The following is a 20,483-nucleotide window of genomic DNA, read 5'->3' as shown; positions in this document are numbered from 1 at the left end:
TTTGGCACGTCGCTTGGAGGGGGTTCTTCCATCCATTACAACACCAGACCAAACAGGTTTTATTAGGAATTGTTACTCCTTTTTCAACATCAGACACCTTTTCAATATCCTCTATAGCCCCTCTCCACCTGGTACCCCAGAAGCAGTGCTCTCACTTGACGCTGAAAAGCCATTTGACCGGGTGGAGTGGGGTTATCTTTTCAGAGTGCTGGAGAGGTTTGGATTTGGTCCCAGGTTCATATCATGGGTAAAACTTTTATATACATCTCCGTGGACTGCTGTTCGTACTAATAATAATCTGACCACCTACTTCGAGCTTCAGCGGGGTACAAGACAGGCATGTCCTCTGTCGCCACTGTTATTTGCCATTGTAATGGAACCACTTGCTGTGGCACTAAGACAGAATGCTGATATCAGGGGGATCCAGCATGCAGGGATAGAGCATAAAGTTTCTCTTTATGCAGACAATATGCTATTATTCATTTCACAGCCCCTTCTGAGTTTCCCTAAACTAATGGTCTTACTCGAAGTTTTTGGCAGAATATCGGGCTATAAGGTCAATATTCAGAAAAGTGAATTGATGCTTGTTGGTGAGGGGGTAGGCCAGGTACCCCTAGACTCATTCCCTTTTAAAATTAGTCCAAAGAAATTCAAGTATCTCGGGGTGTGGGTTACACACACCTATAAAGTTACGCTACGTAAGCCATCTTACCAGGTATATGGCAGTGGTATTAGCACTTCTTTTAAAATAATGATGGTCATTAAACTTACCTAGACAGGTCATTCAGTAGACTAAGTACATCTTGTAGGGCATCATTTCCAGCTGCTTGGTTACCAGAGCATTCCGTAGCTCTTGCTAGGTGATTAGTCAACAGACTGGATACCTGCCGGGCTAATCCAGAATGCACTGCGTCTGTGGAACCACCTAAAAGATGAAAATGAAATAAATAAAAAATTTAAAAAAACAAAAAACAGTCTGTAGACTAACATAACAGAGATAGCTATAGTTTACATCAAACAACACTGCCCTCTAGGTACTCTGTTTCCAGCATGCGTCTTATGCGTTGGTATAAATGGAGTTGCAGGGCTAAGCAGGGCTAATATAAGGGGTTTTTTTTTGGCATCCACATTAGATTTGCTGTTAATAAAAGTTTTAACATGGATTCATTTGGATTTGATTTTTTCAAGCCCAGAAAGTAGATTCATGCAGCCTATCTGTGACAGTTCTGTGTCATGTTAAATACACTGATCAGCCAGAATATTAAGAGCACTGACAGATGAAGTGAAGAACACTGAGTATCTCTTTAGAATGGAACCTTTAAAGGTGTATGATATATTAGGCAGAAAGTGAACAGACAGCTCTCCATATTGATGTGTTGGAAGCAGGAAAATGGGCAAGTGTAATAATCTGAGCGACTTTGACAAGGCCCAAATTGTGATGGCTAGACGACTGGGTCAGAGCATCTCCAAAACAGCAGGTCTTGTGGGGTGTTCCCAGGATGCAGTGGTTAGTACCTACCAAAAGTGGTCCAAGGAAGGACAACCGGTGAACCAGCAAGAGGGTCATGGTTGCCAAAGACTTATTGACGCACATGGTGAGCGAAGGCTAACCCGTCTGGTCCGATCCCACAGAAGAGCTGCTGCAGCACAAATTGCTGAAAGATTGAATGCTGGCTCTGATAGAAAGGTATCAGAACACAGTGCATCGCAGTTTGCTGTGTATGAGGCTGCGTAGCTGCAGAGTGTCCATGCTGACCCCTGTCCACCGCCGATAGCACCTACAATGGGCATGTGAGGATCAGAACTGGACCATGGAGCAATGGAAGAAGGTTGCCTGGTCTGATGATTCACTTTTTTTTTTTTACATCATGTGGATGGCCGGGTGCGTGTGTGTCACCTACCCGAGGAAGAGATACCGCCAGGATGCACTTTGGGAAGAAGGCAAGCCAGCAGAGGCAGTATGATGTGCTGGGAAATGTTCTGCTAGGAAACCTTGGGTCTTGGCATTTATCTGGATGTTCTATCTGAATCTGATCAAGCATCTGTGGGATGTGCTGGACAAACAAATCTGATTGATGGAGGCCCCACCTCACAGGACTTAAAGGATCTGCTGCTAATGTCTTGGTGCCAGATACAAGGGGGATTAATGTTATGGTAATCAGTGGATTTGCCTACTGCCTTGTTTCTTTCAGCCATTGCAAGCTTCATGAAAATAATATTGAAATGGGCCATTCTACCATTCTAGATATCTATTTGCTGCGTTTGATGCAGGTCAGACCCATGTCTTATAAAAAAAAAATGTTTAAAAAAAGAAACTTTGACAGAGTGCTTTCATAAGACTGATGGGATAGTAAGAACATGTTTTTAGTATGCTTTAAACATGCAACCCTTTCTGACTTATTACATCTGGTTCTTGCAGTTAGGTTATATATTCTCAAGATCTGTAAAACAGACGTAAAGTTGCAATAAAAAGTTTGTGAACACTTTGGAATTACCATTGTTTTTGCATTGATTGTGATTGATTTGCAAATGTGGTCTGATCATCTTAGTCACAATTATAGACAAACACAATCTGACTAACCTAATAACACACATACAGGTCAGGTCTTTATCAAGCATTCTGAGTAATCATGCACAGTGCTGGCTGGAAAAAGTAAGTGAACTTCTGTGATAACTTCTCCAAAAGTCAGGTGTTTCAATTAATAAGGTGAGATTGGAAATGTGGGGTGTGCAGGTGCTTTGCCCTGCACACAAAAGTCTGGTTACTGACATCTGTTCTTCTCAAGCACAACTGATTAGTGTGAACCATGACTTGATCCCATCTTTAACAGGACCTTAGAAGCTGCATTATAGAGATGAGCAACGGCTATCAAAAGCATTTCTAAAGACCTGGGTCTTTAAAAATCAAATCAATGACAAATTGTGTCTAAATGAAGGAAATTCAGGACTGTTTCTACTCTCACTAGGACTGGGAATCCTGCAAAGGTTACACAAAGAACACAAAGGCAATCCTGAAAAGACGTAAAAAAGGAAACAAGGGTAAAAGCAAAAGACCTGCGGAAAACTCTGCAAACTGTGAAAGTGTTTGTTCATGTGTCCACCATCAGGAAAGCTAGGAACAAGAATTCTGTTAATGGAAGGACACCACAAAGGAAACCCCTGCTGTCCAAAAAAAACTGCTTGTGGAAAAATATTCTGCGGATAGAGACAAAAGTTGAACTTTTTTGGGAAAACTGCACAACGCTATGTTTAGAGGAAAAACGGCACTGCACACCGACACCAAAATCTCAAGCCAACTGTGAAACATGCTGCAGGAAGCATCATGGTTTGATCAATTATTGAGAGAACAATGAATTCAAATCTGTATCAAGACATTTTACAGGAGAATGTCAGGGCAACAGTTCATGACTACAAGCTTGAGAAAGGTTGGGTGACCCAAAGTGCACACATACGTAAATCAACTAAAGAAAAGGGTGAAAATTCGTGTTTTGGAATGACCAAGTCAGAGTCTTGATATTAACCCAACTGAAATGCTGTGGCATGAACTGAAGAGGGCTCCTCAATTGAAACAAATATTGAACTGAAAGATTTTTTGTCAGGAGGAATGGTCCAAAATTAGAAGTCAAAATGCCAGTCTTAGAAGCAGCTACAGGACATGTTTGGTAGAGGTTGTTTCTGCTAAAGTTCTACAAATCTACAAGTTACTAAATCCAAGGGTTCACTTCATTTTTTTCCAGCCTGCACTGTAAATGACTACTCATTGTGCTCAATAAAGACCTGAAAACTAGTGTTTGTTATTAGTTTAGACAGATTGTGTCTGTCTGTAATACTTTTCCATAGTTAAAACTATTAATGCAGAACTCATCATAAACACATCATACAATGTTCCACTGAAGTAAAAGAAAATATCTTTATAATGTGCCGTACATCGTTATATGTATGCCGTATCGTTATAATGTAACTGTAGCGGTGGCTAGTCTGAAATATTGACTGCTGTTTTATTAACCATCTGCCTGTATTTCCTAATTCATCTAATCAACTCATCTATACAGACACTAATATATACAGTCAGGACCATAAATATTTGGCCATTGACAAAGTTATTGTTATTTTAGATGTCTACCACAGTATACTGGAGTTGAAATCCAGCTTTACAGCCATTTACATCCAAATCGGGCGAACAATGTAGTAATTACAGCGCTTTTTACATGTGGGCCCCTACTTTTTAAAAGACTAAAACTAACTGGACAAACTAACATTCATAAAATAAATTGTCATTTTTCAATACTTAGTTGCAAATTCTTTGCACTCAGTGACTGCCTGAAGTCTGGAACCCATAGACATCACCAGATGCTGGGTTTCTTCCCTGTGGTTGGTGTGACAGTTCTTTAGTGCAGCTTTTTTTCAGTTCCTGCTTGCTGGTGTTTCGTTTTCAGTTGTGCCTTCAGCACGTAAAATGCATGCTTAAATGCAATCAGGTCAGGTACTTTTGACGCTTTAGGACATTGTCTCCATCTGCACTGTGAAGCACTACCCATTGAATTTAAAAGCATTTGGTGGAATCTGAGCAGATAATACAGCCCTATACACACTTCAGTATTCATCCTGCTGACAAAAGCAGTCAGCATCATCAACTCATACAAGGGAAACAGTGATAGATCTTTGGACTTTATATTGAGAGTTAATAGAGGCAGACTAGCGCAAAGCCAATATACAGTTTTTATTCGATCCCCACTGCAAATCAAAATTGACAGACTTTCAGCTGTTTGGAATGAACAAATCGAACAAAAGCAATTGAAATAGTTCAACACAACGAATGCTTCAAGTGGTTTCCTCAAATTCAACTGAAAATGCACATTATAATGATTTCTCCAGTTTCAAAAATTATTCAGCCCCTTCATGGCGATCATCTTTAGTACTTAGTAGAGCGTCCTTTTGCTGTTATGACCCGCTGCAAACGAGATGCATGGCTTCTGTCAGCGTTCCTGAGGAATATTATCCCGTTCCTCATGAGCAATGGCCTCCAGTTCAGTAATATTCTTGGGATTGCGTGCTGCAACCTCCTTCTTCAAATCCCACCAGAGATTTTCTATGGGGTTCAAGTCAGGTGACTGTGATGGCCCTGTAGAATCTTCCAGGACTTCTTTTGCAACCAAGCCTTGGTGGAATTTGATGCTTGGGATTATTGTCCTGTTGGAAGGTCCAATAACGCCCAAATATCAGCTTCCTCACAGACAGCATGATGTTTTCTCCGCGGATTTCCTGAGACTTCAATGAATCCATCTTGCCTTCCACACGCTGCAGGTTTCCAGTGGCAGAGGATGCAAAGCAGCCCCGGAGCATCACAAAGCCACCACCATGCTTGACTGTGGACTGAGTGTTCTTTCTTCATTCTTCTTCCTCCAGACATACCACTGATCCACTGTCCTGAAAAGTTCCAGTTTTGTTTCATCGCGCCACAGAACAGAATCCTAAAACTTCTGTGGCTTATATGATTTTGAGCGACTTTTCTTGTGCTTTTGGGTCAGTAGTGGTGTACGTTTTGGAGTTCTGGCATGGAAACCTTCTGCGTGTATTACATGCCTTACTATGCTCACTGAAACCTCAGTAGCTGCTGCCACCAAGTCTTGCTGCAGGTCTTTTGCAGTCACTCGAGGGTTTTTCACAACTTGCCTTCTCCAATATCTGCTTGCAGCTGTTGATAGCTTCTTTTTTCTGCCCCATTCAGGTATTTCATATATTTAGTACCCCTAGCCAGTTCAGGTATTTCATGTGTTCCAGCTCAAGCACACCTGGTGCAACTAATGGAGCCCTTGATTAGTTGGATCAGGTGTGCTTGAGACAACACTTGTTTTGCATATTTGTGATGTTGTGAGGGATTCTATTCAGGGGGTTGAATAATTTTGAAACTGGAGAAATCATTATAAGTTGCATTTTCAGTTGAATTTGGGGAACCCACTTGAAGCATTCGTTGTGTTGAACTATTTCAATTGCTTTTGTTTGATTTGTTCATCGCAAACAGCTGAAAGTCTGTACATTTTGACAACAAACCTGATTTGCTATGGGGTTTGAATAATTTTGATTGCAGCTGTACTGTGGTATACAGCTAAAATAACAATAACTTTGTCAATGTCCAACTATTCATGGGCCCAGCTGATGACAAAACTTTAATTAGTTTAATAAATGTTATCTTCTAATAGTGCATATAGTTGGATAGCCCTTCTTTTTCCAATAATCCTATTTTATTTATAGAGCCTTCTACTTTTTTCCACTGGCAAGCACTTGGAATGTGACCCGGGCCATCGTGGCAACTTTCTGCTTCTTGCTTTGTTTCTCATTGGAGCTGCAGTGTTAATCAGTAGAATAGAAAATGTATTAAAAATGTCACTGAAAAGGGACATAAAATACAGTCACAGATTAGTCTATCATCCTTTCTCCTCCAAAATTCATTGGTGGATAAACTAAAAGCAATAGTATTCTGTATAGTATACTTTCAGAACAGTGACGTTGAGCACAATGCAAGGTACCTTCCACTTTTTCCCACTCAATGCAGCGATTGGCAAGCACTTGGAATGCTGCCCAGGCCATCGTGGCAACTTTCTGCTTCTTGGTTTGCTTCTCATTGGAGCTGCAGTCTCTCTGGCTACTAAGACTGCAAAGCTGGTCCATCAACTGAACCAGGCCGCTGCGTACCAGACATTGCTCCTCACTCCTAAAGACGTAAAGAAATATTCTACATGTAGGCTGTGAACCATGACAGGATAGCACATCTTCATACGATAAGTGTTTGTTTGTGATTCTGGCTTTCGCACACATTAATAATGACAAATTATGCACACAAAAATATACAGTATGTGAGCAAATGGTAGGGCTGCACGATTATGACCAAAATGATAATCCTGATTATTTTGATCAATATTCAGATCTTACCACGATTATTAATTGATTACAATCAAAACATGGAAACTGGAGTTGACTTTTCTAGTGATATCTGGCAACCCTGAGTTTAAATGAAGTGAATTAGAGTTAGTGAAGGAGAGCGGCAGCGTGCTGTAAGTTTGACTGAACAGTTGCTAATCTTGATTATGATTGGTGAGGAATTATTTGATAAAGAAGTTTGAATTAAACCCACCTTTAGCATTATTATTAATTACTCTGTGTGAAGTCGCCACGTCTATACGAGCAGGTGCAAGTTTAGGCCATTTTGCGGGATCAGTAAAAGGTGGCAGTTTGTGAGATCGGAGAGTTGACAGAAGCAGATGATGTACAGAGTTACTCTCTTCATCATAATGGCTTCTCTGCAGTATTTGCACACTTGTTCGGTTGACTGAGGAGATGAAAAGCTGTGTGAAAGTAACTGTTGCGCGGTGTAGATGCATTTTGGACTTCCTGTAGTTTTTATTCCGATTGTATTACACAACTCCGAACAGGTCACTCACACCGGTGCGCCTAAATATTTATTCACAGTCGCACAAAGTACTTTTCAGTCATAAATGTGTGTGAAATGGTCGCCTGTAGAGCCCTGAGTTTATCTGCAAAGTTTTTTCCTGTTTGGCGTGATGACGTTTAATGTCCCCGACAACCTCTGTAGAGAAATTTAGCATCATGTTAGTTTCATGATTTCTCCTTGCGCAGCGAAGGTGGCAACTTGAGGGCTAAAATGCAAACTCCATTTCCGGGTTTTGGCACTACAAAATGACATCATCCCTGTGCCACTCAATGGCAATTGCCTGTAAATTTAGGAAGCGCTTGATTTGATCTGCAGCGGAGTTTTTTTTATGAACAGAGGATGAAATTTAAACATTAATATCACAGTCGGTCATGTTCATTTAATCGTGGGCAGTCAAAATCGTAATTGCGATCGATATCCGATTAATTGTGCAGCCCTAGCAAATGGTTAAATATATGCATATATGCATAAAAATAATCAAGTAAAATAATATATGCATAAAAATAATCAAGTAAAATAATATATGCATAAAAATAATCAAGTGCCAAATTCAAAGGACAACCTCTTGGGATTTTCATGCACAACAGAAGTCTCTCTAGTTCACACAGACTGGTGAAAACAAATCTAACAGCAGTTGTGCAGGCGTAAACACCTTGTTGATGAGAGAGGTCAAATGAAAATGGCCACACTGGTTCGAGCTGACAGGAAGTCTACGCTAACTCAAATAGCCAGTCTTTACAACCATGGTAAGCAGAAAAGCATCTCAGACTGAACAACAGACTAAACTGTTGATAATCGAGGGGGTCATTTCTCGACACCCTAGATATATACATGAGCTCACTTGGTTAAATTAAATTATTTAAAAAATATATTCTTCCCATAAAGAATATTTTCAATATTTAAAATAATAATAATAATAATTTCTAAATAATAATTATAATTATTATTATTATCATCAAGTACATTTTCATCAGCTGACTTAATTACTCTTATTTACTCTTGAGAACTGCCACTCACGAAATATGATATTTTTTGCCTTCTGCAGCATTCTGTATAAACTCTAGGGACTGTTGTATGTGAAATTCACAGATCAGCAGTTTATGAAAACTCAAACCAGCCTATCTACTGCCAACAACCGTACCACGGTCAAAGTCAGTGAGATCATGTTTTTTCCCCCTCATTTTGATGTCTGATGTGAATATTGAGATTGTCTGAGATTCAGTCAGAATACATTGACCCGTCTTTGCATGATTTTAAGCATGATATCTCTCTTGCATAAAGAGGTTTCCATTGATGTCCGTCACCATTCCGTGTTTGAGATACTATTTCCTTCTTTCTCCAATGTCATTCCGCCAACATTCTATGCTTGTTTCCGGTCCATCCATTGCATTGGTCTTGAATATAATATTCTGATAGACATTAATCTCTGACAAGTAACTATATCAAGGCTACCGCTTGCACATTTAAATAAAATGCTGAGCTATTTCAGTAACCTACTCATAGAGCATATGCATAAATATAAATAAAAGTCTCCGATACAAGTCAGATTTTAGTGAAAAGTTTCATTTCATGAATCAAGACATTTATATAAATCTGGGCACATATTACTAATCAAAATCTGAGAGGTGGAATACCTACATTTTACCAAAAGTTCATTGTGTGGAATCAGTTACATTAACCCTACATTTCTTAACCTTATATGACACTAAAATTATAAACTGTCAGATATTTACATAATAACATTATCCTTAGTCACGTTTAATCTTCATCTGAAACTATGTCTACCACAAGCGGAGTATTAAGTCAGTTCTAACCTGAGAAACCACTATGCATGTATGGGACAAGCAGGCGCTTCCCTGTTTGAAGTTAAAAAGTTCTCAACTTATTGCACTCACACATACAGCGCCCTCCACTATTATTGGCACCTTTGGTAAATATGAGCAAAGAAGGCTGTGAAAAACTGTCTATTTTTTTATTTTTTTAAACTTTTGATTTTTTTTTTTTTTTAAATTCACAAAAATACTCAGCTCTCATGGAAAAATATATATGAAGTATATTCATACTGATATCTAACGTTTTTTTTAGTACACCTGTGTGACTAGGAACAGGGAATTGTTCAACCATGACGTCCTGTTTCACATGGGTATAAATATGAGGTAATGCATAGGCCAAATTCTCTTAGTCATTCATAACAATGGGTAAGACTAAGGAATATAGCTGTGGTGTGCAGCAAAAGGTTGTTGAGCTTCACAAAATGGGAAGTGGCTATTAGAAAATGCCACAAGCATTAAAAATGCCCATTTCCAGCATCAGGGCAATAATTAAGTAGTTCCAGTTAACTGGAAATGTTATGAATCAATCTGGAATTGGACGCGTGTCTATATCGTCTCAACGCACTGTGAGGAGGACAGTTCGAGTGGCCACTAAATCTCCAAGGATCACAGCTGGAGAGTTGCAGAAGTTAGTTGTGTCTTGGGGTCAGAAAGTCTCCAAAACTACAATCCAAAGTCACCTACATCACCACAAGTAGTTTGGAAGGGTTTCAAGAAAAAAAGCATCTACTCTCATCCAAAAACAAACTCAAGCATCTTCAGTTTGTCAGACACTACTGGAACTTCAAATGGGATCGGGTTCTATGGTCAGATGAAACCAAAATACAGCTTTTTGGTAATAAACACCAGAGGTGCCATGGCCATCCCAGTCCCCTGACCTGAAACCCATAGAAAACCTGTGGGGTGAACTGAAGAGGAGAGTCCACCAGTATGGATGTGAAGGATCTGGAGAGATTGTGTATGGAGGAACGGTCTCAGATCCCTTACCATGTATTCTCCAACCTCATCAGGCATTATAGGAGAAGACTCAGAACTGTTATCTTGGCAAAGGGAGGCAGCACAAAGTATTGACTAAAAGGGTGGCAATAATTGTTGCACACCTATATGTAACAAAGATTTTTTTTTGATAAACCGGTTTTGTTTGCAATTGTTTGATATCCATGAGTATGTCTGTGAATTTTTTGCACAAAAGATTAAACAATAAAGACAATTTTTCACAGCCTTCTTTGCTCATATTTACCAAGGGTGCCAATATTAGTGGAGGGCACTGTATGTGTGTATATACATACATATACACACACACACACACAAATATATATATATATATATATATACACACACACACACACACACACACATATATACACGTATATATATATATATATATATATATATATATATATATATATATATATATATATATATATATATATATATATATATATATATATACACACACACACATATATACATGTGTGTGTGTGTGTGTGTGTCGGGGGGGTTTCACCCTCCATCAACGCTATGATTTTCATGCATCAGGGCCTAAATAACAACTGTGTGGATCTCACAAAGTTCTATAAACAAACAAATAGCCTCTGGTGACAACAACAACAAAGGACATTAAAAAATGACTAATTATTGAAATCAAAGAAAAAAATAAACCAACACTGAGAATCCAGTTGGGGAAAAAATGTGTACACCCTGTAATTCAGTAAGAATTAGAACCACCTTTAGCAACAATAACTTGAAGCAAGCATTTTCTGTATAAGTTTGTCAGTCGCAAATTATTTTGGAGAAATGTTGTCCACTCATTACAACATTGCTTCAGTTCATTAATGGAGGGCATTTGTTTATGCACAGCTCTCTTATGATCCTGCCACAGCATTTCAATTGGGTTGAGGTCTGGACTTTGACTTGGCCAATTTTTTCTTCTTTAGTCATTCAGATGTCAATTTGCTGGTGTGCTTGGGATCATTGTCATGTCATGGCTGTTAGGTTTGTCTCAAGAACATTCTGGTCTAAAGTCATTGTCTCAATGACTGCAAGTTTCCCAGGTCCGTGCAACCAAAATCATCACTCCTCCACCACAATGCTTGATAGTTGGTATGACGTGTTTGTGGTGATGCTGCATTTGGTTTTTGACAAACATGGCACTGTGCATGATAACCAAACATCTCCACCATGGTCTCTTCAGTCCAAAGGATATTGTTCCAAAACATTTTTTGGTTTGTTCAGATGCAATTTTACTTTTAAATTGGTAGTCACACTTCTTGATGAACAAATCTTGTCCATTTCATTAGTAACACATGGCTGCTAATTACACGCTTAATGATAGTGAAAGTAGGAAGGGTGTACTTATTTTCTCTCACCTGGTTTATGAAAGTTTTACTTTTGGAAAAAAAACTTTACAAGATTACATGTTGAAATCTGTTGTGTTTTTTGCTGTCACCTGAGGTTGTTTGTTTGTTTAAGTTTTGGCTCTGATAAACAAAAACATAGAATTGAAGGAGGGTGTACTTTCTATTTCTCATGACTGTATGTTTACATTTACCTTTGCCATTATGGTTATCACACAAAAGAAATGACTGATTTTTCACCTGCTGTATTAAAAGCTGTGCTGAATGGAAATATTGACTCTTTACATATGAAGTGGAGACAGAGACGTGAAGGCATTTTAAAACTGTCCAGACAAGCCTACTCCATAATTATCTCAAAGTTGCTTGCTTGCCTGGTGTACGGAATGGTGCAGAGTAGTCCGATGCTGTTGGCACAGGCAATAGGATAGCAGGCACACAGAGATACAACGGAGGTCATAGTCTGTCCAAAGGCCTCTTGAACCTGTCCCACCATGCCACCACAGGTCAGCTCCTCAATCCTAGATGAAGGTTTCAAAAAAGGATAAGCTGAAAATGTATATATTCACAACAACTCTAATGAAAAACATAACGGTTTGTAAATGTGTAGAACTAGATGGATAGACAACAGAAAATGGAAAGAGAAAGATATGTCGGTGCCTTTTACATTTTCACCAACATTTGGTATAGCTGGCTTGCTAAAGACACACACAAGACATCGTAATATACTAATCATTAGGCTCGAGTGGTTGTGATGTTTGTCTTGCTGTTAAACTTAATGTAATATACCAAAAAAAAAAAAAAAAAACTGAATAAAAAGGAAAAACAGCTTTTTAAACAAACAGTATAGGAAAAGTATTAATATACAATGAAAAGTCCAAATAACTACCAACAACACACTCGTACATTTGCAAGGCAAACATACCTGGGCCCCCCCTGTAACACCATTGTGACAGGACCCACCAGGTGGGTTACTCCACCGACTCGAACAGCTGTGGTTAGGAGCTCTCTCATGTGGACCAGAGCCTGCTTCCTGGTACAACCTCTTCTCCAGCGTGTCTGAGCTGCTGCCAGAAAACTTCTACTAGACACCTACAGTATACAAGATTAGGGTTATTACTGTTATTTTAGCGTCTTAGCCATAAATGATTGCTGGACATCTTGCACAACTTACAATATGCAATAAACTGTAGATCAGCTAATTTTGGTAAATCTAATGCAGTATTACTTAGAAACAATAAATACTGTTAGAAAAAAAATAAAATTAGTAAGTTTTGTCTTACTAGCTTTGTCATAAGAACTTGGAAGACACCATGAAGGCATTTCTCTCAATGATAAATGGGGTCAGCTTCGTGAGAACATTAATCAGCATACTCACTGCATGATCGGGGGTGGTCCCTATGAAGGCAAAGAGTTGTCCTAGCAGCACACTGTAAGTAGGTTTTTCACTGCTGTCCTCAGCTGCCAGAGACTGCAGCAGTGTAAATGAGCTACTTCTGTTACCGGTAGGGTGAGGACGCCTCCTACAGAAAAGAAAATTATACACACACACACAGTACAAGAAACTGGACCCTCAGTTAAGTAATACCAATTAGGTAATACTAAATTGTTTCAATTTTACTCAATCTACCAAAGTTAATAAGCAGCATGTGCACCTTTACTCTGTGTGCTCAAAGATCAAAATTTTGCACAGTTAGCAACAGAACACAGTCTATATATATATTATATATATGTATATATATATATATATATATATATATATGTATATGTGTGTGTGTGTGTGTGTGTGTGTGTGTGTGTGTGTGTGTGTGTATATTAGGGATGCACCGATATGAAAATTCTTGGCCGAAGTCGAATATAATGAAAAATTTGGCCGAAGGCCGAATAACGAACACGTTTTTTCGCGGTTTTTTCCATTTATTCTACCATTTTTTTCCACCACTGCATAAATTAAATAGTCAAAATGTGCTTTTTACTATTTTGTCTTGCTTTTCAAAGAAAAAAATCAATTACAAAAACTACAATTTCAAAATATTTATTTAACACTGAACATTTTTTTTTTCATTCCAGCAGGCATAGGCTACTAACAAGACAAAATATAACTTTAAATAAATAAATTAGTCAAATAAAAAGATTTTTATGTGGTCATCTTTGAGCCCCCCTTGAATAGCTTATGTTAGGCCAAAGTGCATTGACAAGAATGCAAAAAATGGTTCTATTCGGTTATACACGGCTGATTATATTGGGGATATATACCGCTCGCGTCCCTGTACACCTTGCGGAGTATTATAGTAGATATAGTATAGTTAGATACGTTGTTAATGTTATGTTCCCTTAAATAAATACGTCTTTACCTGCTTCCGTACTCTACTCCCTTACGTCTCGCGATGTGACCGAATACTCCAGAACAGAAACAATTAAACGCATGTGTCCATAGTAAACAATGTCATGGTTGTCAACATCCGAAGAGCATATGCTTGTGCACGCGTGCACCCCCTCATCGCTCCGAGCGCGCTGCCGGAAAAGGAGGTCGTGAAATTCGCGCACCTCACTCTGGTTGCTAGGCTATTTGGTGCGTCATCAAACGCGTCATTGTTCGGTCAAATTTATTCGGCCGAACACCGAAAATGCTTTTTTTGCTATTTTCGGCCGAATAATTTCGGTTGCCGAACATTCGGTGCATCTCTCATATATATACATACACATACATACATACATACATACACACACATACATACACACACACACACACATACATACATACATACATACATACATACATATATACACACACACACACAAAAAATACACACACACGGCCCTCCACTAATATTGACACCCTTGGTAGCTATGAGCAAAGAAGGCTGTGAAAAATTGTCGTTATTGTTTTCACAAAAATACTCTGCTCTCATTACATTTTTTTTAAATAATACATTAAATATCCACCACCATATTTAACCGTGGGCATGAGGTACTTTTCCATATGTCTACCTCTCTGTGTGCACCAAAACCACCTCTGGTGTTTATTACCAAAAAGCTCTATTTTGGTTTCATCTGACCATAGAACCCGATCCCATTTGAAGTTCCAGTAGTGTCTGACAAACTGAAGACGCTTGAGTTTGTTTTTGGATGAGAGTAGAGGCTTTTTTTTTGAAACCCTTCCAGACAACTTGTGGTGATGTAGGTGACTTCAGATTATAGTTTTAGAGACTTTCTGACCCCAAGACACAACTAACTTCTGCAATTCTCCAGCTGTGATCCTTGGAGATTTTTGGCAGCTCGAACCGTCCTCTTCACAGTGCGTTGAGACGATATAGACACACGTCCAATTCCAGGTTGATTCATAACATTTCCAGTTGACTGGAACTTCTTAATTATTGCCCTGATGGTATAAATGGGCATTTTCAATGCTTCTGCTATTTTCTTATAGACACGCCCCATTTTGTGAAGCTCAACAACCTTTTGCTGCACATCACAGCTATATTCCTTGGTCTTACCCATTGTTACAAATGACTAAGAGAATTTGGCCTATGTGTTACCTCATATTTATACCCTTGTGAAACAGGACGTCATGGTTGTACAATTTCCTGTTCCTAGTCACACAGGTGTACTAAATAAAATGTCAAATATCACTGGAAATATACTTCAAATAGATTTTTCTCACATGAATTCATCAACAACGATATATTTTTTCTGATAAACCCGTGATGTGTTTGCAATTGTTTGATATCCATGGGAGCAGAATATTTTTATGATTATGTTTAACAAATTTTCACAGCCTCCTTTGCCCACATTTATTAAGAGTATACATACATACACACACACACACACACTCGCTCTATATTATATATATATATATATATATATATATATATATATATATATATATATATATATATATATATATATATTACACACACACACACACACACACACACACACACACACGAGAAGTTATTTCTGCTAAAGGGGACAATACTAGCTGCTGCCAAGGGTGTTTTCCACATCTACGGATATTTCTGTTGAATAAATGATTGAAAAAGCTAATTTTCCTTTTGATTTTGTTAACTTTGTTATTAGGCAGTGTTTCAAATATGACTAAATGTTTGCTTGTCCAAATATGTCAAATAAGCCAGCAATTTCTATGGGGTGTACTTATTTTTCCCCATGACTGTATGTGTGCGCGCACATTATACACACACACACACACATACACATATATACACACACAGAGCACAACTGCCAGCTGACAGATGCTCTTTTCTGATAATTGTAACTATATAGTAAAAACATATACTATATAAATAAAAGCACCTTACCTCTGTGTTGCATGTGTGAACTCCAGATCATGGTTTGCTATCATTTCCAGGTCAGAAGGAGCAGACATACTGCGCAGGAAAACTGGCTGCTTCACCATACCAGTCTTCATATCCGACACCAATTTACAGGCTGGAAGGAATGAGTACAGTCCATGGTTTATAGTCTGACTTTTTACTATAATACAGCATTATAATAATGCACTCTGACCCCAACTTCCTGACATGCTGGGATATGCGAAAAAAGAGAATTTCTCAATGATTTTCTCTTTTGTTTTATCCATTTATTATTATTATTATTTTTTTACAAATTAATATTATAAATATTGTTATGAATTGCAATTATATTATAAATACAGCTATGAAGGTGGATTTTTTTTTTCTATTTTGAAATCATATTGTGGCTCACAGTGAAACAGACCACATTTAACTGGAGTGTATTCGATATTTTAGCCTTTTTTGCTATCCTAACTGCTAAATAAATAATGTAAGGGAAAGAGCAATTAAGAGGTCCAAGCCATTTGTGATGGACTGTGGCAGCACTATGTGATGGAATGACCTCCTGTTTCAAATAGTGCCTCCAGGTGTCCAACGGATAAGTTTGTACCATCAAGTCATGGTACCAAAGGTATATACAGAATTTAGTGTCAATTCTCAAAACATTAGAGATATGTCTTCACTTTCAGTTTCCAGTAGTGCCCCCAATTTTACATCTTGAGAGACCATAAAGGCCATGGTTCTGCTGGATGTCTGAACAGCACATCTGTGGGGGCGCAGGCAGAGGTCAGTGACCACGCACACAATGAGGCGTTCAGGGCTCTGACATAGGTGGCCACTGCTTTCTAACATTTGTAGTGTTCTCATTCATGGAGGGAAGGGCAGGGTGGAGATGGGATGCTATGAAGAGTTCCACTGGAGTTAAGTGGATGAATCCATTGCCTTCCATTGTGACCCAATCAAACGCTGACCTTCATTGGATGGGGTTCTTGGCAAAAAATGAGTGGTCCATGAACTGGTGGCTTCCTGTTGAAAAAAAGACTGGCAGCAGTTCCCTTGCTGAGTATTTCACTTTCAGCAGCCATTCCCTTGTAGTGAGGACCACCCATGGTGGTCTCCTTGAGGACTTAGAATATAGAATGCGGAGCTTTTCAGCTGCCCTTTGCAGACATCATGCAGTTCTCCGTTCAGCTGAGGAGGCCTGTTGGCACTGGTGCCTTCATTTCCTGCCGCAACGGGCTTTGCAGCCTGTGAGGAGGGGACAAGTCCTCATCCTCTTCAGTGAGGTCCACAGACTCGTCTGTGGAGTCTTCTCCAATGACACTGTTGTCCATCTCACTCAGTAACAGGGAAACAGTGTCGAGCTGGTCAACCCAGCTAGCTTCCTTGGGAATGGCAAGTTCCTGAGAATAACTCAGCATATAAATAAATAATCTTGGCTCGCTAGCCTTTGCTGGAGACTCTTGAGGGAAAAGCAGGCAAAGTATTCATATGAAGCTAGGGATGTTAGCATGGCTTGCGCACCTGAGGCACGATGCACACACCAGGTGAGTGCTCATGCTCAAAATCTTGTTCCCACATATGCGTATCTTAGCTTGGGCTTTGCCCTTTCCCATAGCCAGGGTGGGTTATATGGTTGACATATCCTCTTCAAATCACAGCAAAGTAAGCTTACTAGCTGACTATAACTATTGTTTGGAGACAGGCTAACCATGAACAGATGAGAGTTTAGAGCAGGCAGCGTTCAGTGATTGAGCTGGTAACTCGCACCTTGAACAGTTTAGCTGATCCAGCAGCCGTGATAGACATCTGAGAGATGCTTCTGATAGCAAGAAAAGGTTTTAGACTGTCTAGGTGACATAGTGCCAAGGATTAGAAGATATATGTAAGCCCTGTCTCTGCAATGTACACATCACGTCTGCAATAGTGCTTTTGAGGGACAATGCAAAGAGGCTTGTTCCACAGTGAGATAAAATGTTTTATACAAGCACCCTTTTATTCATATCATTTTTCTGTTGCTCTCATATTTGGGACCAAATTTCTGGCTTCGCTGCACAACGCAAAAAAAAAAAAATAGGGGTCAAAAATGGCTACAATTACTCACCTTACCTTGGAGAGAATAAAAGGTGGTAAACTTAACCAAAATGAAATTAAATCTACACTAATATGTGCATAAACTGAAAGGATATATTTAAAAGAAGGGATATATTTTTTAAAAAAAAATTGTAGGGAGAGTAAGGAGAGCTGATATCAGCAATACTTGCTGCTTGTCCCATATATGTATAGCTGACCATAGCTACAAGGCAACATGTCGGAGAGGGTTTGCTGAACTGCTGCTTGATGAAGATATACTGTATGCCTAAATATTCTGTGTATTAATATAGTCAATTATCAGTATAAATAAAACTGTATGTTCTTAATGAAGCACAGACACAATAACATTGATGCAGTCAGTACCCTATCAGGTCCAAAAATTGGCAGTGATTATACATTGTGATGACATGAAACAAGGATTATACTGCTTGTAAAAGTCCAATACAGTAACTTACCACAACTCTCTGAAGTTCTACCAAGACCCTATAGTATGTCTTCTAAATGACTGGTTCTTAACAACTTCACAAATTGCATGGTCAATCACATGGTCTTATAAATCTCTTAAAATATATATCTTATTAACAGATATTAGTGCAAACTTTGGTTACATTATGTAATGGTGAAATAAACAGTTCTGGTTAAAAGGTACTTTGTGTACAGGGAAGTGGAAATTACCTGGTGAGCTTGTAGGTGTTGTGGTTAGGCTCCCGCAGTGTGGAGAAATTGTGACATGCAACAGTAGCTCTGAGCGATTCATTAAGCTCTTTAGCAGAGCTCTGGTCTTGACCAGTGGCACAACACACCTGGAGTGCTGGATAGAACTAACCTCCTGAAAAAAGTTCTCCCTAATGCATGCACACAAACACACACAATTTATTATTATTATTCTTTTTTAAATATGGGTCATTTCACAAAGCAAAAACATCCAAGAGTCTGACTTGGACCTTCTTCAAAATCAAGCCACAGTGATCAATCATACTTGTTGGGTTACAAACAGTCGGAAGGCATTGAAAGAACATAACTAGCCACACTTTTATAGTGAGTTACTTGTTGCTAACAAACTACAGTGGATATAGAAAAGTCTACACACCCTGTGTAAAATGGCAGGTTTTTGTGATGAAACCAAGATAAATCAGTCAGAGCTTTTCCCCGCTTCAATGTGAAATGACAATGCATACAAAATAAGTGAAAAAAACAAATCAGAAATTTTTTTTACGGAAAAAAAAAAAAACTTACAATAACTTAGTTGCGTAAGTGTGCACACCCCTAAACTAATACATTGTTAAAGCACCTTTTGGTTTTATTATACCACTCAGTCTTTTTGGGTAAGAGTGTATCAGCGTGGCACATCTTGACTTGGCAATATTTTCCTACTGTTTCTTACAAAAACATTCTATACCCATCAGATTGTGAGGGTATGTCCTGTGCACAGCCCACTTCAGGTCACCCCATAGATTTTTAGTTGGATTCAGGTCTGGCCTCTAGCTACGTCATTTAAAAACACCGATCGTCTTTTGGTTAAGTCATTCCTTTGTTGATTTGTATTTATGCTTTGGGTCTTTGTCGTGCTGAAAGGTGAAATTCCTTTTCTTCTTCAGTTTAATAGAAGACAGTTGAAGGTTTTGCACTAAAATCGACTGGTATTTGTAGCTATTCATGATTCCCTCCACCTTCATAAAAGCCACAGTTCTGACTGAATAAAAGCAGCCCTTAAGCACGATGCTTCACCATGTGCATGGTGTTCTTTTGGTGATTTTTTTTTTTTTTTTGCAAAAAACATACTTTTTGGAATTATGGAATTGGTCTCATCAGACCACAGCACATTTTTGCACATGGTTTGGGAAGATTTAGTTGGGCTTGGATGTTTTTTTCCTAAGAAAGGGCTGCTGATGTCACTGTGGTGTTCCATTTTCTCTATTTGTTGATGCAGACCTTTACACTGTTCCATAGTACAGCTAATGCTTTGGAATTTTTTTTTATACCCCTCTCCTGATCGATCCCTTTCAAAAACTGTGATGCGATGCATGCTTTGTAAGCTCTTTGCAGACCACGGCTTCAGTAGTTGGAGAAGACCAAGAAAATATGAAGACAACCCTACAGAAAAAGCTGATCTTTATTTGGGGTTAATCAGAATAATTTCATTGATGACAGCTGTACGAAAATTACTTTTGAACATGAGATTGAATGTGATTGGTTCATTCTGGACACAGCCATATCCCCAAGTACAAAAGGGTGTGTAGACTTCTGCAACCAGGCTATCGTAATTATTGTATATTTCCTATTTTACCCGAAAATGTTTGATTGTTTTTCACTTCAGTTTAATACGTTGTAATTTCATAATTTCTTTTATTTATTTTTTCATAAAAACCCGCCATTTTAACAGGGGTGTGTAGACCTTCCACCTATCCACTGTATCTACAGATACTTTCCAAATTTGTTG

General features: G+C 38.7%; 1 protein-coding gene across 4 annotated transcripts in view; it reads right to left on the bottom strand.

The window, feature by feature from the left end:
- The window catches only part of LOC128598996 (probable E3 ubiquitin-protein ligase HECTD4), a 166,464-nt gene that overhangs the window by 69,449 nt on the left and 76,532 nt on the right, over nucleotides 1-20,483 (bottom strand). For all 4 annotated transcript variants that reach the window (XM_053610277.1, XM_053610274.1, XM_053610275.1 and 1 more), the window contains exons 29-35: nucleotides 18,719-18,888; nucleotides 15,956-16,085; nucleotides 13,015-13,159; nucleotides 12,562-12,728; nucleotides 12,011-12,157; nucleotides 6,528-6,712; nucleotides 772-925 (exon numbers count right to left, since the gene is read on the bottom strand). In XM_053610277.1, coding sequence (XP_053466252.1) covers nucleotides 772-925; nucleotides 6,528-6,712; nucleotides 12,011-12,157; nucleotides 12,562-12,728; nucleotides 13,015-13,159; nucleotides 15,956-16,085; nucleotides 18,719-18,888 — 1,098 coding nt within the window. The remainder of the gene's footprint in view (nucleotides 1-771; nucleotides 926-6,527; nucleotides 6,713-12,010; nucleotides 12,158-12,561; nucleotides 12,729-13,014; nucleotides 13,160-15,955; nucleotides 16,086-18,718; nucleotides 18,889-20,483) is intronic.

Source organism: Ictalurus furcatus, chromosome 22 (assembly GCF_023375685.1).
Source record: "Ictalurus furcatus strain D&B chromosome 22, Billie_1.0, whole genome shotgun sequence".
NCBI lineage: Eukaryota > Metazoa > Chordata > Actinopteri > Siluriformes > Ictaluridae > Ictalurus > Ictalurus furcatus.
The sequence above is the reverse complement of the archived record's forward strand: the minus strand, read 5'-3'. Positions and strand labels throughout refer to the sequence as shown.